Source organism: Mustelus asterias, chromosome 8 (assembly GCF_964213995.1).
Source record: "Mustelus asterias chromosome 8, sMusAst1.hap1.1, whole genome shotgun sequence".
Taxonomy (NCBI): Eukaryota; Metazoa; Chordata; class Chondrichthyes; order Carcharhiniformes; family Triakidae; genus Mustelus; species Mustelus asterias.
In genome coordinates, this window is record NC_135808.1 from 31,506,651 (window position 1) to 31,530,454 (window position 23,804).

The 23,804-nt window shown below is 46.9% G+C and overlaps 1 protein-coding gene and 1 pseudogene across 2 annotated transcripts in view; both read right to left on the minus strand.

Moving 5' to 3' along the window:
* LOC144497703 (uncharacterized) overlaps positions 1 to 7,700 on the minus strand; it is a 38,552-nt gene extending 30,852 nt beyond the window's left edge. Inside the window, 3 exon segments of the mRNA XM_078219147.1 lie at positions 2,540 to 2,773; positions 2,854 to 2,949; positions 7,257 to 7,700. Of these exon segments, the coding sequence (XP_078075273.1) occupies positions 2,540 to 2,773; positions 2,854 to 2,949; positions 7,257 to 7,700 (774 nt within the window).
* Positions 7,701 to 7,738: 38 nt separating this feature from the next.
* On the minus strand, positions 7,739 to 13,961 carry LOC144497704 (zinc-binding protein A33-like; annotated as a pseudogene). Its single transcript, XR_013498564.1, has 3 exons — positions 13,844 to 13,961; positions 12,500 to 13,003; positions 7,739 to 7,917 (listed from the first exon to the last, which is right to left on the minus strand). The product of XR_013498564.1 is annotated as a zinc-binding protein A33-like (transcript).
* Between the last annotated feature and the right edge of the window lie 9,843 nt (positions 13,962 to 23,804).

Genomic DNA, 23,804 nt, shown 5'->3' on the forward strand with positions numbered 1-23,804 from the left:
CCACTCCAATTCCATGGCAGGCGGGACGGTAGAATTCCAGCGTATATAGAAACATAGAAGATAGGAGCAGGAAGAGGCTATTTGGCCCTTTGAGCCTGCTCCGCCATTCATTACCATCATGGCAGATCATCCAACTCAATAGCCTAACCCTGCCTTTCCCCATAACCTTTGATCCCATTCGCCCCAAGTGCTATATCTCGCCGCCTCTTGAATATGTTTCAATCAAGTTGCCTCTTCTTCTTCTAAACTTCAACAGATACAAATCTAGGTCCTTAAAAGACAATATTAGTTCAATAAATCGTCCCTGCACTGCTTCCAATGTATTTATATTCCTCCATAAATAAGTTGACTCATACTGTACACAATACTCTAGATGTGGTCTAACCAATGCCCTGTACAACTGAAGCATTACTTTTGTATTCAATTTCATCACACGAAATGATAACATTCTATTCGCTTTTCTAAATACTGGCAGTACCTGCCTATTAGCCTTCCACGTTTCATGCACTAAGATACCCAAATCCTTCTGTATCTCAGAGCTCTGCAATCTCTCACCATTTAGATGAGAAGCTTCTTTTTTATTCTTGCTGCCAAAATGGATAATTTCACATTTTCCTGTATTATACTCTATTTGTCAGACCTTTGCCCACTCACTTAACCTTTCTATATCTTTTTTGTAGTCTCCTTATGTCCTCTTTGTAAATTAAACTGATTGTCAATATGTCTTTCTGACAAGATCCGATTAGTTCTCCCTTTATACACCACCCTACCATGTTGTTCCTGTCAGGAGGCCTGGACACGACTCCCACAAGTGACCTCTTGCCTTTACTATTTCTCATCTCCACCCAAACCGTTTCCGCATCCTGGTTTCCATAACCTAGGTCATATCTATCAATTGCGCTAATACATCATTAACTTACAGACACACTTCGCCACCTTTTCCTTGCTTCTTGACCTTTCTAAATATCTGAAATCCTTCAATATTCAGGTCACAATCCTTGCCTTCTGCAGCCATGTCTTTGTAATGCCTATCAAATGGTATTTATTTATTTCTAAGTACGCTCTCAGTTCATCTGTTTTGTTTTCAATGTTTTGTGCAGTCAGATACAGAGTTTTTATTTTTATCCTCTCATTATTTTTGTAACCTCTATCTCATTGGTGATTTACTGTTCAATTTGGACTCTCTATCCCTTCTGTCATGGTCTGTTTTTCATTTCATGTGAGAATACTTTTCTCTTTTGCCTGGTTGCTTCTCTTTCAGTGACCATACCTTCCCTGATCTGATCCCTTGTCCCCACTATTTAACTTAAAACTCTCTCTACTTCCCTTGATATGAGGCTCGCTAGGACAGTGGTCCCAGCACGGTTCAGGTGTAGACCATCCCAATGATACAGGTCCCTCTTTCTTCAGTTCTGGTGCCAGTAATCCACGAACTCGAACCCACTTCTCCCATACCAGTCTGTGAGCTTCCTGCATTCTTTATTGAAGCAGGGTGGATCCCCTGGTTTGATGGTAATGGTAAAATTGTGGATAATGGTAGAGTGGGGACATGCTGGACCATGAGGTTATAGATTGTGTTTGAATACAATTCTGCTGATAGCCCAAAGAGCTTCATAAAAACACATTGGGTCTTTCCTGTGAGATATTAACTTTTGGTTCTGATAAAATTCTTTTTAGCATTTTATTGAATCTTCTTAATTGTCTCTAAGCTTTATTAAAATGGGGAGACCTGAACTCTGTACATTATTCCAAGTGTGATCTAACTTTGGTTCAATTCAGGTTGATAGCATCTTCTCAGCTCACTGTGTGTATGTGTCTGTGTGTGTTTGTGTGTGTGTGTCTGTGTGTGTGTGTGTGTGCGCATCTGTACTTGTGTGTACAGTTTGTGCGTACCTGCATATGTTTGTGTACCCTGCATGTGTGTAATTACATGTAGATGTTACCTGCATGTGTGTAGACCTGAATCTCTGTGTATATATACCATGTATGCCGTATGTATATGTGTGCATGTGTACCTGTTTGTACCTGCGTGTGCCTGCATGTGTGTGTACCTATTGATATCATAAGAAAATTGAGCAGGAGAGGAAACAGATTCTCCATTAGCTCCCAAAAGGTATTTCCAATTTTCGAAGTCTGGAAGCCTCTCCAGATGACCTTCTATTCTCTGGTTTGTCTCCAATGGATCTGGTTTCCTCTCAGCCCAGGCCACCCTCCACCTATCTGGTTTGAATGAATTCTGATTGTCATCTTAAACATTCCTGACAAGACTGTTTCTGTCTCTGATTCCAGTGCAACCATCTCTTCTCTCCCAATCCTTTTCTTTGCCCATTCACTCTGCTTCCAGTTACACTCCAGTCAGTGGAGGTGCTGAGAGTATGGGACCACCTCGCTGACATCCTGAACTCAATCCTGACTGATCCCTGTGTGTCCTCAGTTATACTGCACACTGTGCATTGTTGTCATGGGGTTTGACCCTATCATAAAATGCAGTTTACAATCACCCCACTAACAGTTTGGGGATTGGATTATAAAGGGTCACCTTGAGAAAGGAGACGCTGTCTTGCTGCTCGATGTCAACACAAAGGTTCGCTATCTTTCCCTCAAGTGAAGTCAGTTCCTCTTCAATTCTTCTCAGATTCTCCTCCATTGGTTGCAGATCTTCTTCCTTTTGTTTCCTCAGCTCTTCAATTAAATGTTTTTCTTTTTCTTCAAGATATTGATGGATTTTGGCAAATTGTGTGGAGATGTCTTGCTCCAGGGATCCAGTGAGTTGCTATGACAGTGAGAGAGATTGTTTAAACAGCGGGTTGTTAAAGGGTTGCAGTGTTGAAAGGGAGCTGGAGTCATACTCACCTCCAGTTCTGAAATCTCCCTCTGCTGCTGCTGTTTGAATTCACTTTGAGTTTTCTTTTCCTTCTCCATGGAATCCAAGGATAATTTCAGCTGGTCCTAAAAATGGAATCAGATCTCAGTGTGATCCATTGTAATGTCTGCTGTTATATCACAAACTGTGAGGAGAGGTGTTCAGGGAGAGGTGTTAACATGTGGCACGAGCACTTTATAACCGGCAGAGTGAAAGGTATTGAATCAGACCAGGTACAGCTTCAAACCAACAACAGCTTCATGGTGTATAGAATATATGAATGGATTTGATAGTTTAGACATTGTTAAGTGTATAGTAATTGTGTTTGATTGTGGTGCTGGTCTTGGGTTTTAAATGGGGATTTCCTGTGCCTTTAAATAGGCACAGACTAAAACTGAGGCAGTTGGGTTGGAGGATGCGTAGACCTGTCCGGGCTGAATTTTACACAGAGGCTTCTTTCACTGTCTGAGGAAAAGTCAGTTGCAACGCGACCAGCTTTAGTAAATGGCTGGTCTGCAGAGATATTGGGGACAATGGTCCCTCAAGCAGCGCAGCAGGCCGAGAGGCTTAAGCTGAGGCCGTTTAGCGGGCTCCCAATTGGGCGCCAGACCCTCTCTGTCAGCTTCGTGCCAGAAATCGGTGCGGAGCTGCATAATATATTCTGATTGTCAATTAAACATATTTTACATTTAATCAGCGGGCTCGGGACTGAAGTCTCGGAGCCTGCTCGCCTCTCTCCCTCCCTGCCAGGAGTGTTTCACTCCAGCAGGGTTTACAATAGCTCTCCACTTGCGGGGAGCTGGCGGCCCAACCGCGCTGGAGTGAAGTGAGGCCATCGAGGCCCCCGAGAAGGTCAGAGTTAAGGGGTGGTGACCCCTGCGCATTGCCAGCTTGGCAGTATCAGCCTGGCCCCCTGGCACTGCCCAAGGAGCAAAGTGCCAATGCCCAGGGGGCACCTGACATTGTCCACCAGGCATCGGGCAGTGCCAAGGCAGCGGGACCTAATGGGGGGCGATCAGTGGGGTGGGCTATCCCAGTGCCACTCTGCACTCGGCGGTGACAGAGGGAGGGATGCCAGCGATCGGGGCTGTGGGGGTGGGGGGAGAAATCGGGGCTGCGAGTGGAAGGGATGGTTGGGTTGGTGGGGGTGGCAAGTTTGAGATGGGCTGGGGGTGGTGGGGGGATGTTCAAGGCTGACCCGGACATGTTCGAGGGGCCAATGATCGGGTCTGGGGGGGTGGCGGGGGAGATCGGATGGGCAGCCTTGCAGGGTCGTGGGGCTGGCTAGCGATCAAACTGGCCAGCGATCGGGAGGCCGACAGTGTGTGGCTACTATGGATGCATTGACCTTGGTGCTGACAGATCAGCGCATGCACAGTGGCCCACTCAGCGCTATGCTGCCAGTCTCTCCAGCGGGAATAGGCCCCTTCCCCGGATTTTTCAGGTGAATCACACTCTGGCTCTCTGCAGTGCACAGACTGTGGGAGATTCATTTTGAAAATCCTGCTGAAAAAAAACAGTGGGATTTACTTCAGTTTTTAACGTGAATTCGACACTTTTTGGGGGGGAAATCACCCCATTAAGTTTAAATTTATTTATTAGTGTCACAAGTAGGCTTCCATTAACACTGCAATGAAATTACTGTGAAAATCCCTCGTCGCCACACTCCGGCGCTGTTTAACTACACTGAGTGAGAATTAAGCTTGGCCAATGCATCCAACCAGCACGTATTTCGGACTGTGGGAGGAAACCGGAGCACCGGAGGAGACCCACGCAGACACGGGGAGAATGTGCAGGCTCCGCACAGACAGTGAACCAAGCCGGGAATTGAACCCGGGTCCCTGACGCAATGTGAGGCAGCAGTGCTAACCACTGTGCCACCGTGCGGTATTACACCGTGGGAGGGTATTACCAAGGTGAGGGTTAAACCGCTGCCCCTTCGTGAAAGGAGATCCCACCTTCGTGTGCTGCTGGGATCTCTGACAGTTCCACCAACATCAGAAGAGAGCAGTGGGCACTGCTCGGGCTGCCAGGAGTCCCACACGTGTCAAAAGTGGACACCGGATGGAAGGAAGTGCAGGATATTTGAGTGGGGAAGGTTTGGACACCGTAGGTGAGGTGGGGCAGGAGGGAACACAGGACATTCACACCGGCGGGATATTGGACACCCTTCTGGGAGGTTGATATCCAACCCTTGGCTTCTTAAGACCATCCGGAGCCTAATATCTCTGCGGGACTCGCTCATCTGGGTGGGCTATAAACAGCTAAATAAAATTCAACATTGGGGAGAGATCAGGCCAGCATAAAATTCCTCCCACAACACTGTAAATAAAAAATGTGTTAATATTACACTATACGATATTAATATACTTCAACAACTGCTTTTCTGGCTGGAATAACAGTCTAAAAGTGAAGGTTGTAACCTAAGAAAATGGAAAACTACCCTCCAATATTCTCAGAGTCTGAACCATTTATACAATGAAAGAGTGATAAGAGTTTCGTAGGCATGGTTAGTAAGGTTGCAGATGACACCAAGATTGGTGGCGTAGTGGACAGTGAAGAAGGTTATCTAGGATTGCAATGGGATCTTGATCAATTGGGCTGACGAATGGCAGGTGGAGTTTAATTTAGATAAATGAGAGGTGATGCATTTTGGTCGATCGAACCAGGGCAGGACTTACTCAGTTAATGGTAGGGTGTTGGGGAGAGTTATAGAAGAAAGCGATCTAGGGGCACAAGTTCATAGCTCCTTGAAAGTCACAGGTGGACAGGGTGGTGAAGAAGGCATGCTTGGTTTCATTGGTCAGAACATTGAATTCAGGAATTGGGACATCTTGTTGAAGTTGTACAAGACATTGGTAAAGCCACACTTGGAATGTACAGTTTTGGTCACCTTATTATAGAAAGGATATTATTAAACTAGAAAGAGTACAGAAAAGAATTACTCGGATGCTACCAGGACCTGATAGTTTGAGTTATAAGGAGAGGTTGGATAGGGTGGGGCTTTTTTCTCTGGAGCTTGGCAGGCTTAGGGCTGATCTTATAGAGATCTATAAAATAATGAGGAGCATAGATCAACTAGATAGTCAGTATCTTTTCCCAAAGGTAGGGGAGTGTAAAACTCGAAGGCATAGGTTTAAGGTGAGAGGGGAGAGATACAAAAGTGTCCAGAAGGGCAATGTTTTCACATAGAGGGCGGCGAGTGTCTGGAACAAGGTGCCAGAGGTAGTAGTAGAGGCAGGTAGAATTCTGTCTTTTAAAAAGCGTTCAGACAGTTACATGGGTACGATGGCTGTCGAGGGATATGTGCCAAACGTGGGCAATTGGAACTAGCTTAGGGGTTAAAAAAAGGGGCAGCATGGACAAGTTGGGCCGTAGGGCCTGTTTCCATGCTGTAAACCTCTATGGCTCAATGAATCTTTGTGTGGGCACAGGTTAAATCATGACCCAGGAGAAAAACAACATACGTGGCCTTGGTATTGTCACTATCGAACAGAAATCCAAAGAAAAAAGTAGAGTATTTTGTGAGCTAGATAGTTCAATGGTCGTGAAAGAGGAACATATCAGACAAGTGTGTGATCTAATTGAATGGTAGAGCAGAATCGATGGGCCAAATGGCTGACATCTTTATGGCCTTCAATAGTGATGAAGGGTTGGACCTTCTGTCAGGCTTCTTGGGTTAAATGTACAATTAATATGAAACAGTCAGCAATGGAGGAAACTTATTTAACGCCGTATTACACAACAGCTCGAGTTACCCACCCTCCCACTGTGTGCTATTGTCTCCCTGAATTGAAGACTAATCTCCAGGAATCTAATACGAGGCGACCCAGGAGAAAGAAAATCACAGGGACATGAAAAGAAAACAGCTTTTATTGTTTTTTCTTGGGAAACTTATTTGTATAAAAATATCACCGATGTTGGGAAATGACTGACAGTAAAATAAAATGAGCCAATCACTTGTTGAAGGCTCTCTGTTCATTTCCCAATTGGTGGGGAAGACAATGCTGATGAGGATTGACATGTGCATCGACCAATGGCTGAAGTCCGGGGGCGGGGTTTAGAGACAGGAAATCATGTGCTGAATTCTCCAGGTACAGAATCAGTTTCAGTGCGTTCCCCAACTCCAGAAATAATATCAACACAACACAGCCCGAATGAAGAAAGCTGAAACCTGGGACTGCATTCATATAATGTCAGTGTAAATAGAGGCTGTAAAACCTTTCACACACTATTAACATTAACACTCACATTTCCCACTGTCAGATGTCAGCATTGAGCTGAAAGCGAGCAATCGGGCAGAGCAACATTTGTCTATTAACGTATTACAGTCCCGGGTTACAGCCCAATAAACACCATGAACATGGAGACGGATAACTCACTGCCCCCTTACCTTGTACCTTTCAACAGCCATTGGTAGAGTTAGGAATCTGTGGGCTAAATGTGGGGGAGAGTCCAGACAACTGGCACAGATCAGAATCTCATCATTCTCACAGAACAGGATCAGCTTCTCCCCGTGTTTCTCACAGAGAGACTGCTCCCTCTCTGTGTCTCCATCCAGCTTCTCCCCATGTTCCTCCTCCAGTTTCAGCTCCAGTTGGCTGGTTTTCTCACAGAGATTGGCCAGTACCCTGTTACTGGTGAAACTTCTCCGGGGGAGAAGCTGCTGACATTCCGGGCAGGACACAGCCTGACGCTGCTTTCCTCAACACTTCTGGATTCAGGATTTACAGAAGTTGTGCTCACAGTCCAGCCGCACCGGCTCCACAAACAGAGACTGACAGATAGAGCAAGTTAAATCCTCACTCAGGGATAAGATGTGTTTACTGACGGCCATCTCCGTTGCTGCTCCTGCTTCTGTTATTCGCTGAACTTTCAGTTTCGTTTCACCCAGTTTAGCATGAAATTCACTGAAAGGGCACGGTCATCATGCAAATGTGTCTTTGAACGCCCAATACAAAACACAGCGGCCAAATTCTTGGATCTGGGGGTCGCAGATTGAAGATGAAAATCTGAAGAGAGTTCAGGTTCAGCATTAACCCCTTCACTGTTGGCTATAAAATACACATACAGGAATCTGAGTAAATCTGCCCTCACCCCCACATGGTTCCATCAGATTCCCCAGGGATCTCAGCAACGAATCGTTTTTAAACTACTCCCACTGTCCCACTCTCAAATCCCAAAAGCCGGTATCAACACCAAATCATTCCTCTCTGTTCTGCTCCCTCCCCGAGCCATGTACCAATCCCAACTAAATCCATTGATTCACACTCTCCCAATATATCTGTATCTGTGTGGCCAAATTCCCCTCCAACTCCATTTTCAAGTTAGCGGACTACACCGCCATCTGAAACCCCCCACGACTTGCCTGGGCTTGCAAAATCTCACTAACTGTCCTGGCTGGAGATAATATACATCTCTTTAACCTGTGCTTAACCCTCTCTCCACTCACATTGTCTGTACCTTTAAGACTTGATTACCTGTAAAGACTCGCATTCCAACCATTATTTTGTCAATTGAGTTTGTGTCTTTAAATGCCCTGTTTGTGAACAGAACTCCCACTCACCTGATGAAGGAGCAGTGCTCTGAAAGCTTGTGGCTTGTGCTACCAAATAAACCTGTTGGACTTTAACCTGGTGTTGTGAGACCACTTACTGAACAGGAAAGAGACAGAGAATCTGTTGGAATGGTGAGACGATGATAATCTCGCCCACAATGTCAGTGAAATGAAGGAGATAGTCATCGACTTCAGGAAGCGGAGTGGAGGACATGCCCGTGTCTACATCAATGGGGGTGAAGTAGAAATGGTCGAGAGCTTCATGTTTCTCGGTATTCAGATCACCAGCAACCTGTCCTGATCCCTCCACACTGATGCTACAGTGGAAAAACCCACAATGCCTCTACTTTCTCAGGAAGCTAAGGAAATTCAGCATGTCCACTACAGGTCTCACCAATTTTCATAGATGTGCTATAGAAAGCATCCTTTCTGGTTGTATCACAGCTTGGTGGGTTCTTCCACTGCTCCTGCTCTGACCAAGACAGCAAGAAACTAAACAGGCTGTGAACGTAGCCCCGTCTATTCACACAAACCAGCTTCCCATCCATTGAATCTGCCAGCACTTCCCGCTGCCTCGGAAAAGCAGCCACGCTCCCTGAACATACTCTCTTCCATCTTCCTCCATCGGGAAAAAGATACAGAAGTCTGAAAAAAAGGTTCACGTTTGTCTGAAAACAACCGACTGAAGGACAGCTTCTTCCCCGCTGCCATCAGACTTTTGAAAGGTCCTATCACACATTAGCAGATCTCTTCAACCAACCTGTAATGTTATATTCTGCACCGTGTCCTTTCATTCTCCCCTATGTTCTCGAATGGTTTGTTTTGTCTGCATAGCGTACAAGAAACAATAATTTTCAATGTATCCCAATACATGTGAAAATAAATCAAAATCAATCCCAACTGAACATACTGACCTGAACTCTTCAGATTTCCCTGTATGAACCCCAAACTAATCCCACTGTCCCAATAACTCCCTATAACCCAATATCAATCCCAAACTAATCCCACTGCCCAATATCAGTTATCAACTCATCCCATTCCCCCACAGTGCAACATCTGCCCCAAACTAATCCCACTTACCCCATCTCTAATATGTTACTTATCATATTTTTATTATTATTTGTGTATGTATTCATGTGAATGAAGTGTACTTCACTCGTTCGTTTCTTATTTCTTCACAGTTTAATTTTTCAGATCCTCTTTACTTTCCGATGTTTTATTTGACTCCTTTTCACTTCTCTGCCTGCACCAATGTCTGAGCCACTTGGTTCTGATCCCCAGCACAGGAAACACAAGGAGCCAGAGGTCCTGAATCCTCCCCATCCCGAATAGCAAAACTCTGACCCACACCAGAGACCAGCCAACCTGTGCCCCAGTGAGTGCCACTTACAGTGCCAACTCACACCTTCACCTCTCTGTGTCCAGTTGCAGCCTGGTGACAAGGCCCCGCCCACTGAGCCCTGTCCAGTGTCCCCGCCCAGTCTGTGTCCCCGCCCATTGAACCCTGTCCAATCAGTGGCCCTGCCAACACTGACCCCGCCCCTTGCCTGGCCCCGCCCACTTCCAGCCCTGCCATTCTGTCAATCATGGATCCCAATTGACAATCTTGTGAAAAGTCTGCTGCCTTGTATTGATCATTGTGGTTCCATTCACTCACAGTCTTCAAACACTTGGTCTAGTTTTATAAAGATAGGTGTCATTTCCATTACAGCAGAAAAACGCTACATTATAATTAAACAACATCTACAATCAAGGCACAATTCAGAATTGATCCACATCCAAAAGGAACGTTGTCTGACTCCCAAAATCCCCTCCTCCACCTGGAAACAAAGTCCCCTCCCAGAATAATAACAACAACTTTTCTTTCAAGAAGAAATTCGATACAGCTCTTGGGGATGATGGGTTCAAGGGATATGGGGGGAAGGGGAGATCAGGGCATTGAATTTGTTGATCAGCCATGATCCAGTGAATGACAGAGCAGTCTCAAAGGGCTGAATGGTCTACTCCTGCTTCTAGTTTCTATGTATTCATGCAGAATCTTTAACACAATGAAAATGCTCAAAGCACTTCACAGGGACATTATTGAACAAAGAATGACACAGTGAAATAAACAGATAGTACAACACAACCTAAAGCTGGGTCAAAGAGGTAGATTTTAAGAAGTGTCTTAAAGGAGGAAAGCAGAGAGACGGGGAGGCGAAGTGATGGAATTCCAGATCTTGGGCAACAAAAACAGAAAATGCAGGAAAATCTTAGCAGGTCTGACAGCATCTGTGGAGAGGGAACAGAGCCAATGTTCCAAATCTGGATGTCCCTTCGTCAGAGCTAAGACAAAGAAAATAGGATGAGGTTTGTACTCTTCAGGGTGGGGAAGCGGCTGTAAATGAAATGTATGGCATAGATAAAAGAGAAAGGGAATGTAAATGGTGATGATAAACGCTTGGAATAGTGCTACTAATGTCCATTAAGAAATCAGAATGTATAAATGGCAGACCAAAGGTGCAGAGTGTGGGGATGTGGCAGATGGCCCGAGTGGGGTAGAACGAGGGACAGGGTTGAAACAAGGTGGAACGTGAGATTTTAGGAGGGGAAAAATTTTAAAAATATAAAGTAATAAAAATGGATTAAGAACATGAAAAGAAGAAATGAAATAAAAGAAATAGAAATGGGGTGAAGGTGGAGGAGAGCGTTCATGCTGTAAAGTTGTTGCACTCAATGTTCAGTCTGGAAGGCTGTAAAATGCTCAATTGGAAGATGAGGCTGTTCCTCCAGTTTGCATTGGGCTTCACTGGAACATTGTAAAAGGCATGTGGACAGGAGAGCAGGACGGTGTGTTGAAATGGCAAGCAACAGAACAGACCGAAGGTGTTCAGCAAAGTGGTCACCCAGTCTGCGATTGGTCTCTCCGATGCAGAGTGGACCGCATTGGGAGCGGCGAATGCAATAGACCAGATTGAAGGAGGTGCACCTGAAGCACTACTTCACCTGAAAAGAGTGTTTAGGACCATGGACAGTGAGCAGGGATGAGGTAAAAGGATAGGTGTTGCACCTTCTATGGCTGCATAGTAAGGTGCTGTGGGTGGTGGGTGAGGTGTTGGGTATGAGGGAGGATGGGACCAGGGTGTCGAGGAGGGATTCTTCCCTGCGGAATGCTGACAGGGGGAGTGAGGGGGAGATGTGCATGTTAGGTGGATTGGCCATGCCGCCTTAGTGTCCCAAGATGCGTAGGTTAGATGGATTAGCCATGGTAAATGTGTGGGGTTACGGGGATATGGCGGGGAGAAGGCCTGGGTAAGATGCTCTGTCTGGGAGCTGGTGCAAACTTGATGGGCTGAATGTTACTTCAGAAGGAACTCTTCAAAATGCAGCTAATGAAAATACAACAAAGCTTACTCCAACTTATTACTCAAAGAAAGGGTTTAATAAAGAAACATAATTACTCCAAACTTGGGGCCATGCCCTGGGCCACTCCAAGCTCTTCACAATTCTACATAGTTCCTTATTTATAGTGAGTCAGCTGACCATCACATCATTCTGTAATTGGTTCCATCTTTTACTGGGTCAGCTGACCCTTATATCTTGTTCCCATTGGTCACATTACATCCGATCAAAGTTGTCAGCGGTTACATTCTAGCGTGAATGGCCTCCTCCCGCACTGTAAGGATTCGATGATTCTGTGTGTTTAATGGTGCCATCATGCTGGGGTTGGCAGAAAAGGCAGAGGATGATTCTTTCAATGCAGGAGTTGGTTTTCACCCACAATCTTAGTGAACCACATGGGTTTTTACCACAATTAACGATAGTTTCACATTCACCATCACTGAGCTGAGTTTTAATTATTGATTTGAATGACACAGAGAGAGCAGGACACAGACAAACCCACGCGTCACCATCACGACAATGGTGGCACAGGATGGGCTGTGGTCACATTTCATGACATTTTAGTTTCAACCATCCCCCTTCATCCCCTGATTCTCTCCCTCCCCTGATGGGAGTTTAATATCAACACCATTCCCCTTCATATCGGGCTAGGAATCTCGATTCAAAGTGACGGAGTTTCAGAGGGGCAGCATTTTTACCCTCATTGTACGCCCCAGCCCAGAAATAAGGGAAGAGTTTCTCAATGAAGGTGTCAGTGAAAGTGTGGAGAACGGACATATCATCAGCATTGTAAAAGCTCACCTGTCCCCACTCATAGTCCAGGAAAACTCCGATGTTCCTGGGATTCACAGTCAGGGTCAGGGGGATTTCTGTTCTTTAGAGGGCTTCATATCGATTCCCGTTTCTCAGCCACACAGCCCAGTAACCAGCTTCAGAACCCAGTGTTATCTTTCCCTTCCTATTGGCTGACTCTCTGGCCACACCCAGTGCCCAGTCAGTCTTGTTCCCGACCCCCACCTCCCAGTAATGTTTCCCCGATGTGAATCCCTTTGACCCCAGGACACAGTGACACACATCAAATCTCTCCGGATTATCAGGAACCAGCCAGGATTCCCGCTTACTGATGGTCACACTGCTCCGGTCCTCAGACAGGATGAGTTTACGATGTGCTGTGTTTGGGTCCAGCAACAGTGAGACTGCAACTGGAAAATACAAAATAAATCACAATAAATATGTTAACCAGAGGAAGCTGCATGGACACAGGTTACCAGTAGGTGTCTGTATAACTGGACTTGGAACATAGTCCAAAATATCTGCATCACCAAATACCTCAGTGTGTAAAGTGAAAAGATATTACAGACTGGGTATGGTGTCCAGTTAGATATATTCCCAGACTCCAGTGTGTACAGTGAACAGATATTACAGACTGGGTACGGTGTACAGTTAGATATATTCCCAGACTCCAGTGTGTACAGTGAACAGATATTACAGACTGGGTACAGTGTACAGTTAGATATATTCCCAGACTCCAGTGTGTACAGTGAACAGATATTACAGACTGGGTACGGTGTACAGTTAGATATATTCCCAGACTCCAGTGTGTACAGTGAACAGATATTACAGACTGGGTACAGTGTACAGTTAGATATATTCCCAGACTCCAGTGTGAACAGTGAGGTGACAATAAATGTTCGCAGTCTGGTCACTGTCCAGTGAGTCCAGCTGGATAGACTGAGAGTTTGATTGTGAATTAAAAAGATCTTCTGATCTCATTCTTGAATCCCTTAACCAGAGGAGCAACATGAAGAACGGTCGCTTGAGTAACATCCCTGGTGTTGCTGCCCCAGTGATCTGTTCACAGGAACAGGCAGCACCTTCAGATGTGTGGGAGGGTGGGGCGGGGCGGGGCGGTGGCAGGGGGTGGGCGGGGGGGGGGGTGGGGGGGGGGTTGGGCGGGGGGGGGGGGGTGTGGGCGGGGGGAGGGGGGTGAAGGGACCATGAAACTGTACAGAAAGTGGACACAAAGCTGTGGAGTTTCTTACCTGGAGAGATGATCTGTTTCATTTCTTTCCACATTGCGTAGAGTAACGGGCCTCGATACCCTGTGTATGTCCTTTCTTGAAACTCCATTATCATTTCTGTCCGATTCTCTGATTTCATTTTTCTCGTGTCCATCCACATCTCTCCCCACACGTCCCACTTTCTGATCTTCAACCCGTAGCTGTGTGAATGAGATTGATATAATCACTCCCTGCTGGATACAGACTGTGGTCACAGTGTAAAACCCTGTGTGAGTTTAGATTAGATACTCACCTTTCTCTGTATCTTTTTAATTCCTGAGGGACAGAGAATCAGAAACATTTTAATAAAATGCTGTTTAGATTGTCATTTTCAATTATGGCAAATCAGTGATTTCAGTCAAATGTGAAGGGATCACAGAATATAGAATCCGTACAGTGCAGAAGAGGCTATTCAGCCCATTGAGTCTGCACCGACTCTTTGAAGGAGCATCCCACCCAGGCCAATCCCGTAACTCTGCACATTTACTCTGGCGAATCGGCCGAACCCATGCCCCTTTGGACTGTGGGAGGAAACCGGAGCACCCAGAAGAAACCCACGCAGGCACGATGAGAAAGTGCAAACTCCACACACACAACCACTCGAGGCCAGAATCGAACCCAGGTCCCTGTCACTGTGAGGCAGCAGTGAAAGGGAAATGTGGATAGAGAAAGCCCAGCCAAAGCCCTCCGCCCACCTATCCAATTTAAGTGATTTCTAATTGCTGCATCAATGTTCCTCACAAACCCTCCCTGGTTTCAGCTCCCATCTCTTCATTCCCATTCCTTTTCTGAACCTTTTATTCTGGCTCCAGTCACAATCAGTGTGAGGGGTTGTTAGTGTGGGACAGTCTCCTCAACACTCCTGAACTCAATCCTGACTGATCCCTTTGTGCCTTCAGTTATACTGCAAACTGTGCATTGTTGTGATGGGGTTTGACCCTATTATAAAATGCAGTTACAATCACACCAACAGTTTGGGGATTTGGTTACAAAGGGTCACCTTGAGAAAGGAGACACTGTCTTGCTGCTCGATGTCTACACAAAGGTTCAATATTTTCTCCTCAAGTGAAGTCAGTTCCTCTTTAATTCTTCTCAGATTCTCCTCCATTGGTCGCAGATCTTCCTCCTTTTGTTTCCTCAGCTCTTCGATTAAATGTTTCTCTTTGTCTTCAAGATATCGATGGATTTTGGCAAATTGTGTGGAGATGTCTTGCTCCAGGGATCCAGTGAGTTGCTATGACAGTGAGAGAGATTGTTTAAACATCGGGTTGTTAAAGGGTTGCAGTGTTGAAAGGGATCTGAAGTCATACTCACCTCCAGTTCTGAAATCTCCCTCTGCTGCCGCTGTTTGAATTCACTTTGATTTTTCTTTTCCTTCTCCATGGAATCCAAGGATAATTTCAGCTGGTCCTAAAAATGGAATCAGATCTCAGCGTGATCCATTGTAATGTCTGCTGTTATATCACAAACTGTAAGGAGAGGTGTTCAGGGAGAGGTGTTAACATGTGGCACGAGCACTTTATAACCGGCAGAGTGAAAGGTATTGAATCAGACCAGCTCCAAACCAAGCAATGAATTATGGGCTGGAAGATAGAGAATGGGGCTATGTTACTGGACGAGTAATCCAGACAGCTGGACTAAAGATGCAGAGGCATGAGTTCAAACCCCAATTATTATTTTGCATCATTTTCAAATTCACAGTAGAAAATGAAAAGTTTACTTGACTCATCTTAGTTGAAAAATCGATCCTATCAGAATAGGAAGCCTGGTTTGATGGTGCCCTCGATCACTGGTGGGCAACCTGTGGCCCGGGGTGACCAACAGCCCATCAGGGTTGTGAGAGCGTCCCTCAAGACCCTTTGTCGACCGTTGCCCACGCACAGGGTTACCACATTCCGGGTTGCTTTTTCCCTGCCGGAAGTGATACACACATCCGACAAGGACACGCAAACTGAGGAGCCTGCTGATTGCTCACAACACTGACTGTGAGAGCCCTGCCCTGTGCCCAATCAAAGCCTAAATGTTCATTTTGGGAAATCTCTAATAATTGCATGTGGACCAATGCTGCTCCATTGCTGTGTTGCTGTTACTGGGTCTGTGAGTTAATTGTTAAAAGCGGGTTATTTGGGAAACTCTGTGGAACAGATTCATCCCCAACCCAGTGACAAATTACCTCAGACTCCTGCACTGTTGAAATGTCAGTATTGAGCTGGAGACAATCAACTGAACATCATTTGTCCATTAACTTCACATTGATACAGGGATATGGAGAGAGGGAGTAGGACAATGGGATTAGTTTGGCATTGATACTGGGTTATGGGGAGAGAGTGGGTCAGTGGGATTAGTGCGGGATTGATACTGGGTTATGGGGAGGGAGTGGGTCAGTGGGATTAGTGCGGGATTGATACTGGGTTATGGGGAGGGAGTGGGTCAGTGGGATTAGTGCGGGATTGATACTGGGCTATGGAGAGTGGGTCAGTGGGATTAGTTTGGGATTGATACACAAATATGGGGAGGGAGTGGGGCAGTGGGATTAGTGCAGGATTGATACTGGATTATGGGGAGGGAGTGGGTCAGTTTCATTTCTCCCAGATTGAACTCAATTCAAAACCCGCCCTTTTAAAGGGACACTGTTGTCAAACAAAGTCCTTTTATTCAGCAATGTTTTTTTGAACGTCAAAAATGTAATACACATTTCTTGGACCTGGGGGTCTCAGATTGGAGATGGAAATCTGGAGACGGGTCAGGAATTTGGACAAAGTCTCGCCCAAATGAATGAGACAAAACAAGAATGATTCCTCCATCAGAAATCCCACTTTTAACCCTTTCACTGCTGAAAGTGCTCCTGCAGGAATCCCAGCTGAGTTCCCTCAGCCCAGCAATGTTCCATCAGCTTCCCCAGAATTTCAGGCAAGGAACCTGTTTATTTTCAAATATCCCTCTCTGTCCCACTATCCCCACAATCCCATATCAATCCCAAACTATTGCATCTGTCCATCTTTGTCCAATAGCCCAGTATCAATCCCAAACTAGTCCCACTGCCCCACTCTCTCCCCATAGCCCAGTACCAATCCCAAACTAGTCCCACGCCTGGCATCCCAAAACTCAGTATCAATCTAAAATGACTCCCACTGCCCCACTCTCTACATCTTGATCTGTATTAATTGGAAACTCACCCACAGCTTCACTCTTTAAACATAGCTATGTATCAATATCAATTTTAGTCCACTGGCACTGTCTCCCTATATCCCTGTTTCAATCTCAAACTAATCCTACTGTCCCTATATCCCTGTTTCAATCCTGAAGCAATCCCACTGTCCAATTCTCTTCCCATATCCCAGTTAGGTGGATTGACCATGTTCTCGGTAATCCTTGCGAGGCCAGCTGTGTGAGCGCACAGTAAGACCCCACTGTGAATGTGTCCAGTGATGGGAAAAATTGCAGCCACTTTCAGGTTTTTCCAGAGTTTTTTTATTGAGGTCTCCAGTCGCTTGAAAGGTACAGAATCCAGTTCCCAGACTACTTGAGACCACCCCTCTTCCTCCCGTGATATTCCTCACATTTTCCGCATGCAGTGGTTGCCACAGACACCAAAGTTGCAGCAGGTGAATCCGTCCTCACAGTGTCCATATGGACAGGGGTTGCAGGGACATGTTTTCAGAATGATTCCAGCTTCATCACATTTCTCCTCCTCGACAAACACAGGGCAGACTCGAAACCTCACTGCAATCCAGAGAGAGACACAAATCCATCATTTGCCATTCCCTCTGACAGTGCGGCACTCCCTCAGCACTGACCCTGTGACAGTGCAGCAGTCCCTCAGTACTGACCCTCTGACAGTGCGGCGCTCCCAAAGTACTGACCCTCTGACAGTGCAGCACTCCCTCAGCACTGACCCTCTGACAGTGCAGCACTCCCTCAGTACTGACCCACCGACTGTGCAGCACTCCCTCAGCACTGACCCTCTGACAGTGCGACACTCCCTCAGCACTGACCCTGTGACAGTGCAGCAGTCCCTCAGTACTGACCCTCTGACAGTGCGGCGCTCCCAAAGTACTGACCCTCTGACAGTGCGGCACTCCCTCAGTACTGACCCTCTGACAGTGCAGCACTCCCTCAGTACTGACCCACCGACAGTGCAGCACTCCCTCAGTACTGACCCTCTGACAGTGCGGCACTCCCTCAGTACTGATGCTCTGACAGTGCAGCACTCCCTCAGTACTGACCCTCTGACAGTGCAGCATTCCCTCAGTACTGACCCTCTGACAGTGCGGCACTCCCTCAGCACTGACCCTCTGACAGTGCAGCACTCCCTCAGTACTGACCCTCTGACAGTGCAGCACTCCCTCAGTACTGACCTTTTGACAGTGCAGCACTCCCTCAGTACTGACCCTCTGACAGTGCGGCACTCCCTCAGCACTGACCCTCTGACAGTGCGGCACTCCCTCAGTACTGACCCTCTGACAGTGCGGCACTCCCTCAGTATTGACCCTCTGACAGTGCGGCACTCCCTCAGCACTGACCCTCTGACAGTGCAGCACTGCCTCAGCACTGACCCTCTGACAGTGCAGCACTCCCTCAGTCCTGACCCTCTGACAGTGCAGCACTCCCTCAGTACTGACCCTCTGACAGTGCAGCACTCCCTCAGCACTGACCCTCTGACAGTGCAGCATTCCCTCAGTACTGACCCTCTGACAGTGCGGCACTCCCTCAGTACTGACCCTCTGACAGTGTGGCACTCCCTCAGTACTGACCCTCTGACAGTGCAGCACTCCCTCATACTGACCCCCCTACAGTGCGGCACTCCCTCAGCACTGACCCTCCAACAGTGCGGCGCTCCCTCAGCACTGACCATCTGACTGTGCAGCACTCCCTCAGTACTGACCCTCTGACAGTGCAGCACTCCCTCAGCACTGACACTCTGACAGTGCAGCACTCCCTCAGCACTCGTTGCTCTCAGATGCACGATATAACTTACTGTACTCGATCGAACAGCTGCATGGGTTCCTCTCATCGATCCTCAGGCAGAACTTGCAAAGTTCTGAAAAATCAGCAGGAAGGAAATAATTAAATCTTCAAATTTAATCTCAGTGATCGAAACATTCAAATTTTCTCTCTCTGAGTCTTTCTCTGTGTCTCTCTCCCTATGTCTCTGAGTCTCTCTCTGTGTCCCTGTCTCTGCATGTCTGTGTGTGTCTCTCTCTCGGTCTTTGTGTGTCTCTTCTCTTTGTCTGTGTGAGTGTGTGTGTGTCTGTGTGTGTGTGTATGTGTGTGTGTCTTTCTGTGTGTGTGTGTCTTTCTGTGTGTGTGTGTGTCTCTCTCTCACACCTGTGGTGCTCGCTGGGGATACAGTCAGAGTTAGGAGCAGCGTGATGGTGACCAGTCGGTCCATCTCTCTCCCTGGTGTCGATCAGGAGTTGGAGGGGTGGGTTCTGCCTCACAGAGTGTCGTTGTGTGGAAGATATGGGCTTTTTCTCGATGGGGACACTCCCTTCCCCACCCCACAACCACCCACTCCCATCACCCTCCCACCTTGATATGATTGGATCCTGATGAATCCGGCCTCACCCACTGACCCACCAGACAGTGTGTGTCACCTTCCCCCACCTCCACCCAGGTTGTGTGAGTTGGCACAGTGAGGGAACATCGCGTGAAATCAGGATCTTGGAATCCATTAGCATTGCTGAACCAGAGCCAGACTCAAAGAACAAAGAATGAAGTACAGGCCCTTCGGCCCATCCACGCCCGTGCCGGTCACAATGCCCCAGATAAACTAGAGAAAAAAATCTTCTGCCCTTCCTTGGTCTGCATCCCTCTATTCCCTCCCTATTCATGTCCCCATCCAATTGCCTCTTAAATATTGCGAATGTACCTGCTTCCACCACCTTCTCTGGCTGCGCATTCCAAGCACCCACCACTCTTTGCATGAAAATCTTCCCCCGCACATCTCCCTTAAATTTTCCCCCTCTCACCTTGAACCTGTACCCCCTTGTAATTGACACTTCCACCCTGGGGGAAAAAGCCTCTGACTATCCACCCCTCCCCATATAGAAACATAGAAACATAGAAAAACTACAGCACAAACAGGCCCTTCGGCCCACAAGTTGTGCCGAACACATCCCTAACTTCTAGACCTACCTATAACCCTCCATCCTATTACGCTCCATGTACTCATCCAGGAGTCTCCTAAAAGACCCTTTTGAGTTCGCTTCCACCCTGGGAAAAAGCCTCTGAGAGTCCACCCGATCTATGCCTCTCAACATCTTATACACCTCTATTAGGTCTCCTCTCATCCTTCGTCTCTCCAAGGAGAAAAGACCGAGCTCCCTCAGCCTATCCTCATAAGGCATGCCACTCAATCCAGGCAACATCCTTGTAAAACTCCTCTGCACCCTTTCAATCCTTCCTATAGTGAGGCGACCAGAACTGAGCATAGTACTCCAAGTGGGGTCTGACGATGGTCTTATATAGCTCCAAGTATCAATCCCAAACTAATCCCACTGCCCCGCTCTCCCCATAGCCCTGTATTAATCCGAAACCAAGCCCACTGCTCCACGCTCCCCATATCATTAAAGCAATCCCAAACTAACCCCAATGCCCTGCTCTCCCGAGATCCCTGTTTCAATCCCAAATTAATCCCACTCCCCCACTCTCCTTCCATCCGTTTCAATCCCAAACTAATCCCTCTGCCCCATTCTCTCTATCTCCCTGTTTCAGTCCCAAACTAGTCCCACTGCCCCACTCTCTCCCCATAGCCCTGTATCAACCCCAAACTAATCTCACTGCCCCACTCTCTCCCCATAGCCCTGTATCAATCTCAAACTAATCTCACTGCCCCACTCTCTCCCCATAGCCCTGTATCAATCTCAAACTAATCTCACTGCCCCACTCTCTCCCGATAGCCCAGTATCAATCCCAAACTAATCTCACTGCCCCACTCTCTCCCCATAGCCCAGTATCAATCTCAAACTAATCTCACTGCCCCACTCTCTCCCCATAGCCCTGTATCAATCTCAAACTAATCTCACTGCCCCACTCTCTCCCCATAGCCCAGTATCAATCCCAAACTAATCTCACTGCCCCACTCTCTCCCCATAGTTCCTGTATCTATCCCAAACTTACCCCACTGACCTGATCTGTCTGCTAATATTTTTCTTCTGATAAAACATTTTTATTATGAGTATGTATTAATGTGCACGAAGTGTACTTTCACGAGTTGTTTTCTTATTCCTTGATAGTTTAACTTTTCAGATCCTCTTCACTTTCCAATGTTTTATTTGACTCCTTTTCACTTCTCTGCCTGCACCAATGTCTGAGCCACTTGGTTCTGATCCCCAAGGAGCCAGAGGTCCTGACTCCTCCCCATCCCGAATAGCAGCACTCTGAGCCACACCAGAGATCGGCCAACCTGTGCCCCAAGGGAGTGCCACTTACAGTGCCAACTCACACCCTCACCTCTCTGCTGTTTGTGCCCAGTTCCAGCCTTGTGACAAGGCCCCGCCCACTTTCCAGCCCCACCCACTGAACCCTGCCCAGTGTCCCCACCCATTGAACTCAGTCCAATCAGTGGCACCACCAAACACCCTGACCCCGCCCACTATCTGGCCCCGCCTACACTCAGTCCTGCCAACCTGTCAATCGTGGTTCCCAATTGACGACCCTGTGAAAAGTCTGCTGCCTTGTATTGATCATTGTGGTTCCATTCACTCACAGTCTTCACATATTTTCTCTAGTTTTGTAAATCTTGTGGAGATGTCGGTGTTGGACTGGGGTGGGCGCAGTCAGAAGTCTCACAACACCAGGTTAAAGTCCAACAGGTTTATTTAGTAGCACAAGCTTTTGGAGCATTGCTCCTTCATCAGGTGAGTGGGAGTTGGGTTCACAAACAGGGCATATTATAGACAGTTTAACAACTTACTGTGAAAAACACTTACTGTGTTTACCCCAGTCCAACGCCGGCATCTCCACATCATATTATAGACACACAGATTCAATATCAAGATAATAGATGGAATGCGAATTTTTAACAGGTAATCAAGTCTTTACAGGGACAGACAATGTGAGTGGAGAGAGGGTTAAGCACAGGTTCAAGAGGAGTGAATTGTCTCCAGCCAGGACAGTTAGTGAGATTTTGCAACCCAGGCAAGTCATGGGGGTTACAGATAGTGTGACATGAACCCAAGATCCCGGTTAAGGCTGTCCTCATGTGTGTGGACCTTGGCTATCAGTCTCTGCTCAGCAGGCCCGGGTCCACAGGCAGAGTGGAGAATGGTGCGTCCACTGGGTGAGTCTGCCTGGAACTGGGCGGAGCACAAAGCAAAGCTGCCTCCGATATGGGATTGGCTGCGCCAAATGATTGACATGTCCATTGTAGGCGGAGCCCAAGTCCGAGCATTACTTGATTGGCTGTTTGAGCCGTCAATCAGAGCGCTGAGCTGTTTGATTGGAGCTGTGTGTTGGGTATTGAGTGTGTTTATTGGAAGCATTTCCCTTCTGATTTACAGGCTGAGTTTTGTTGATGGGTCATTGCTGAATATGAGAAGGTGAGGTGTAATTATCTGGGAGGGCAGAGTGTCTGAGGATTCTTTCTGACTTCCTATTGTTAAGTTGTGTGTGTGTTGGGAGCTGGTTATTATCCTGTGGACTGGGAATGGTCAGTTCTGTCTGTGTGTTGGATGTTTTCTGTCTTTTCAAATCTATCTCAAGATCCCCTCCATCCTCCTCTCTCTGTAACCTCCTCAAAAAGCAGAGACTTCCATTTATATTGAGCTTTTTACAATCACCAGTTGTCCAAAAGCTCTTTACGTTGTGGTCACTGATATAACGAGAGAGACATCGCAGCCAGTGTGTGCACATCAAGATCCCACAAAATGCAGTGTAAGAATGAGCAGATAATCTGTTTCTTACTGATGTTGATTGAGGTATTGTTACAATCCTGGTAGAGACTGAAAACTTTATTTCAAAAGATTTAAATTCTCAGTGACCAACTTCAAGGAATTCCCTGATAAGCTTCCAAATTTTAGCACTCTCACTGTAACAAAGTAACCAGGACAAGTGTCTGAACAATACCTTGTCGTCAACTAATACAGCACCCTGCAGTAAAGATATCCCCCTTTAATGCTTAACCAGACCGAACACACCACAGTTATACTTTATGTTTCGCTGTCTGCATATAGTTTTACAGGAACCAACCTCAGACCCAGCTCCTATCAGACTCTTCTTCCTGTGTCTCTGATTTGTGACCTTCAGTGACCGTTAAAAGACATTTCTCTGAGTTTCCATGAGAATTCCAAACTGACTGCCAACGAGGAGGTTCCCTGGAGGAAATTCCTCCCCCGGCCTCCCCAGGTTGAATCTTCTGGTATTTTAGATTGCTCAGGGGTGTATTTCTTGTCCCACGTTCTCCCAGAAAACTCTGAGAAAGAACCTCCTCTCCTCTCTGCTGACCATACTGGCTGCAGTCCTCTATCTATGCCCCCTGCCCACCCCTCCACTCCCCCTGCCCCACCCCACCCACCCCTCCACTCCCTACCATTCCTCCCCCTCATCAAACACCGACATCTCCACATGGACTTGGAGCCGGCTCACCAGCTTCCCTGACACTGAGAGTTGTCTCTGTTGTTTACCCTCCAGTGCTCACACAGGGGAGCTGTCCTTCCAAAGCACTGTCTGTCTCAGCAGTGTCTGTCTCCAACCTCTCCCACCATCAGTTCCATCATTTCAAGAAGGCTAATTTAATCTTGGACCACATCTCCAAACATCACCAGAAGAAGACATCAATATGTATGGAAGCTGCTGTATAAACTCAGCATCCTTTCAGTGCAGCGCCAGGTACAAGTCACTCTCTGAGTCACTCTAACCAAGAAGGTAATCAGATACTCAGTGGTTAGAAAGGCTTCAGCTTCTAATCTACCAGCACAAACACCCGGGGGAGGAGCCATTC